The sequence below is a fragment of the Austrofundulus limnaeus genome, unplaced genomic scaffold, assembly GCF_001266775.1.
Source record: "Austrofundulus limnaeus strain Quisiro unplaced genomic scaffold, Austrofundulus_limnaeus-1.0 Scaffold514, whole genome shotgun sequence".
NCBI classification, from domain to species: Eukaryota; Metazoa; Chordata; class Actinopteri; order Cyprinodontiformes; family Rivulidae; genus Austrofundulus; species Austrofundulus limnaeus.
Window position 1 is genome coordinate 118,862 of NW_013952916.1, and position 5,056 is coordinate 123,917.

The window sequence follows — 5,056 nt, forward strand, 5'->3', positions numbered from 1 at the left end:
AAYGCTTATTGAGAAATATTTTTTATTACTTCACGGCCTTGTTTTTGAGCTGAAGCTGCGACATTCACGGGTAACAAGAAACATTTACTGAAGCGAGACTTTTCAACTTTAAAACGAGATTTTTAAGTGTTTAAATAGGCTGAAGTTAAATAATCGATTTAGTAGTGTTGTGCACGTGCTTCTTGTGTTTATCGTTGTGTAAATAGTTTGCGCTGACAGCATTTTGACAGTGCTGCTGAAAATTTCCGACAGCCATTGAAAGCAGCATGATATTCCTATTGGGCGTGGCTTCGTCGTGACGTTAACGTGCAGATTGTTCAGGCAGGTTATGGAAGCGTCTGGAAGTTTCCACGCTCTTTAAAAGACACGAAGACGCGCACGTCGCCTTCGACTWTCAAAAGGGGCGTGAAGCTACGCTGGGTTTTATGGACAGCTGTTGTTTATAATTCTGTTAACATTTGTGCTTCACAGACGGTCAGAATGGGCAAGGACTACTACGACATTTTGGGAATAAAGAAAGGAGCGTCGGAGGACGACATAAAGAAAGCCTACCGTAAGCAGGCTTTGCGCTACCATCCCGACAAGAACAAGTCGCCCGGAGCGGAGGACAAATTTAAAGAAATCGCCGAGGCTTACGATGTTTTGAGCGACCCAAAGAAAAAAGATATCTACGATCGTTATGGCGAAGAAGGTAAGCTTTCTAGAACATTAGTAATGGTATGTAAAACGTTTTTGCTGTTTTTAACCAACATATACGTGAGTATTATCACTCAGTGGACAAAGGGACACGAACTTTTGAGTAACATGGCGTCGGTCATCAGGGCATTTGAAGACCAAATAAGGTCAAATGTCTAAGGAGCAAACKAAATGTTTTGCTGAGAAATCAGTAAAACTAGAAAGAAACAAAACTATGCTGTTTGTCTTATAGGAGTGATAATATTCAAAGGATGTAGTTGCACAAATTTATCACACWCTTAACCCCATTAGTGATGCTAAAATTAAACATTTTAATATAAGAGTGTAGATAATTATAGGCCACTTCATCAGCCGTCTCGTTTTTGGTTTTAGCCACACAGCGTCAAAACATGAAGTTTTTGTTGGACTGTGCATCAGAACTTCATGAAGTCACGTTTTTTCCATGACCTAAATTTTGTACGTCTTAAAATTGTTGCTAAAATAGTACGTCGTACAGACAATGAGATGCTACTAATTTAACTTGTTTGTTTTTAATGTTTACAGTTAGACAAAAACGGTCACTTTTTGATAGGAAACAAAATGTATGCACAGTTGTTTAGGGCCTTAATAAATCYATTTTATTTTTTCCCAAACCTGTTTTTTCCCCAATTTTTTTTATTTCTCTGACTTCCACATTTTCATTGTAACCATATTTATTAACCTAACTAACCTAACTAACCAGGCAATGGCATACGGAGCCCGCGAGGGGACACGGGGGATTTTTTTTCCTTTTGCGTTCCCTAGCAAAATATTGTTTTGTATATGAACTGAATTAAATCAGACTTTTRTTTTGAAATATCCAGTTACCAAAACRGGATGTGTCGCCACAAGTTCGTGAAATTGACATTAATGTTGCGTGGTTGTGTTTAGGGCTGCCACAAACGATTATTTTAATAATAGATTAATCACCGATTATTTTTTCGTTTAGTCGACTAATCGAATCATACGTTAATTGAATATAAAACATAGAGCTTATCACGTCAGAATGCAGCTGCTATTATATAACCATGGTTAGATTTTAGCTATATGCTAACTAAAAACAACTGCTGTGGAAGGTAAGTTCTGCTCTGCAGATATTACACAGGTTTCTCTTTCATTTTCTTAAATGATCCCACACTTTGAGCTCTGTTGTCAGGTAGCCATGATACCAGAGCCTGTCTGTATAATGTCTTGTGACGTCCACRGCCTACCCCAGTTACCACTACTGTGCATGTGTGTCAAGGACATAAAGGCAGATGTGGCAGTGGAAGGTGTCAAAGCAGTTTGGAGAAAAAAACAAAGTAAAGAACAAAAGAAAAAGAAAACGATTAATCGATTATTAAATTAGTCATCGATTATTTTAATAATCGATTAGTCGTCGATTAATCAACTAATCGTGGCAGCCCTAGTTCTGACATACTTTCATGCGTGGCTGTGTGATATATTCATTCTGAAGCTGAATTAAAGCAGTAGGCTAACTCGCTAATGGTGAGTTTGCTAATAAACCTGCAGGCACAACAGTGATAAACTACTTTTGCGAGGGAACGCAAAAGATATTGCGAGGTAACGCAATACTATTGCGTGGGAACGCAAAAAAAAATCTCCCATGTCCCTTAGCGGGCTCCGTAGGTACAGGGAGCAGCAGCAGCCAAAATACCTCAGAAACTCACCCAAATAAGCAAATTCTGTGAGTCTGCGTTTTACACTGGTTTCCATTTTGTTTGGTCAATTCTGTCTGGTTTTCTGCATCCCAGGAATTGCAGGGCCCTAGTTGTTAAATTATTGTTTTTGGTTACATTTTTAATATCTTGTGAACCTTTCCAAAGCTTAAATTTGCACCATGTAAACGCAAATAATTTGCCATATGTTAGATATGCTACATGCAGTATTTTGCTACAAATTACTTGAGCCAAATAAAAAGAGTATTTTTCATTAAATAATTTACAGAATCAAACACTTGACTAAATGAACCTTGTGATTTGTTGATAATCTATGCCAGTGTACTGAAAAACAAACCGGGAAGACCAAGACGTTACAAAAACAAGAATCAGTGTTTACAAAAATTGTCATCAGTTTAAAACGAATGAAAATTTGATGCCCTTTGACCTTGAAATGAAACTATGCACTTCAGGTTCATGCAAATGTCACATCTCTTAGCATAAAAGTATWAACCCAACTTGTTTCTTCTCATCCAGGACTCAAAGGAGGAGGAGGTGGCCCCACTGGTACCAGTGGTCCTGGAACCTACAGCTACACCTTCCAGGGTGACCCTCATGCCATCTTTCGTGAATTTTTTGGTGGCCGTAACCCGTTCGAGCAGTTTTTTGGTGCTCGCAATGGAGGTATGGATGAGGACATGGACACAGACGACCCGTTTTCTCGCTTTGGGATGGGCAGCGGTGGAATGGGTGGTTTCTCTCGCTCCTTCAACCCTGGCGTGGGAGGAGGAATGGGTGGAATGGGCAGTCACAACAGCGTTGTAAAGAAGCAGCAGGACCCAGCGGTGGTTCGTGATCTCAAAGTGACGTTGGAGGAGATATGGAAGGGTTGCACAAAGAAAATGAAGATCTCTCGCAAAAAACTGAACCCCGATGGTCAAACAACGCGGTCGGAGGAGAAAATCCTTGAGGTGCAGATAAAGAAGGGGTGGAAAGCAGGCACCAAAATCACATTTGCCAAAGAGGGCGACGAGACTCCGAGAAACATTCCAGCGGACATTGTCTTTGTGTTGAAGGACAAACCACATCCTGTATTCAAACGAGACGGCTCAGATATCGTCTACACTGCCAAGATACCACTCAGAGATGTAAGTCGAGGCTACGTTTAACCATTAAWGGCATTTGTTGTGAATTTGTACTWMTGAATCACGTTTCTAATTGCTACTATGTTCTTCTGTCCCATTAGGCCCTGTGTGGTTGTACAGTACATGTCCCAACGCTGGATGGCAGAACAGTGACCGTGTCCTCAACAGATATTGTGCAGCCAGGAATGAAGCGACGAATAAGCGGGGAGGGGCTGCCGTATCCCAAAAGACCTGAGCGCCGTGGTGACCTGATAGTGGAGTTTGAGGTGAAGTTCCCAGAACGTCTCAGCCAAAGTGCTCGAGACACCATCGCTCAGGTTCTTCCACGGTCTTAAATGAGACAAATGGACTCAAAGCTGCCATAAATACTTATTTTTTCATAGACTCTATTAAATTCATTCAAGATTGAAATTGGTTCTCTAGTGTACAAACTTTTTAAAAAGCTGTTTTTCTATGACTGATTGCAAACTTTCACAAGCTAGACCGTACCAATATGACCAGTGGTGTCAGGTGTTGGTTTATTGGGAGGTGAACACATAAGTAGTGTTTTGAAAGAGCTGTACAATATATCAATGCATGTGCCACTGTTCTATGTTCTGTTTATGTATYGAAAAAGGAAACGTATTTTTGTATGAAATTTTCCTAGAGCTTGGCAGTGGATTGTTTACATAGTTTGAATGAGACAAATGTGTGTTCTGCTGAAGCAGGTTCTTTCACTTGCCGTTAAACTTTGCTGTGAAGAGAAAACAGTGAAGGTCTGCTATTTGTGTGAGAAGTTGTTTCAGATGTTCAGTATGTTTTGTTTGATGTTGAGAAAAGAACAATAAATGTAGAAAAAGATGAAATGGGGTCTATTTGATTTATTTTTTTCTTCTGTAATGCTATTTTTTTTTCCTCCAGTGTGAAGAGATGGTTATTTAAGGATGATTAACTCCAGGGCCCCATTTCAGAAAGCAGGATAATTGAAAATCCTGAGTAAATTTTTACAGTAACTGTGCATATCTTTGGTTTTCAGGTTCAAAAAGCCAGATTGCAGTTATCCTGAGTAAACCCTGATCTGTAACAAGATTTCTTGATTTACTTTTGATCAGCTTTCAATCTTTCAAGTCCAGCTTGTAGCTGTTTCACAGAGTTTCAGGGACAGAAAAATGATCAAATTTCATTTACATTTTTACTCTAATGAGGTTATGATCAAAGGTTTAAATTCTTATTTTTTTGTATAAAGAATTTATATTTTTTTTAAATGAAACAATCTTGTGAAAAGTTTTTTTTTAGTACAGAAGAAAGTTGAGCTCGAGAGGAARATGGAGCCTCTTCAGCTGATCGTCCATCACAGCTCTATTTGTGAAAAATAAGTCACTCTGATTCACAGTGAAAAGTAAAACTTTAAAACTACACAGTAGTTTTAATTTGCACCTGGGTCTGCTCCTGTGTAGCAGCAGACAGTTTCTTCATCATCCTATGATGGAACATTGAATTTACTGCAATCCATTGTAAATAAAGGTCATACTATCACTTATAAGCACTAATTAGACACAC

At 39.1% G+C, this 5,056-nt stretch overlaps 1 protein-coding gene across 1 annotated transcript; it reads left to right on the plus strand.

Moving 5' to 3' along the window:
- The first annotated feature begins 349 nt into the window (after nucleotides 1-349).
- dnajb1b (DnaJ heat shock protein family (Hsp40) member B1b) lies at nucleotides 350-4,362 on the plus strand. The gene is made up of 3 exons (XM_014025992.1): nucleotides 350-691; nucleotides 2,910-3,520; nucleotides 3,619-4,362. The coding sequence occupies exons 1-3, from the start codon at nucleotides 481-483 to the stop codon at nucleotides 3,850-3,852; spliced, it is 1,056 nt and encodes a 351-aa protein (XP_013881446.1). The 5' UTR covers nucleotides 350-480; the 3' UTR covers nucleotides 3,853-4,362.
- The last annotated feature ends 694 nt before the right edge of the window (nucleotides 4,363-5,056 follow it).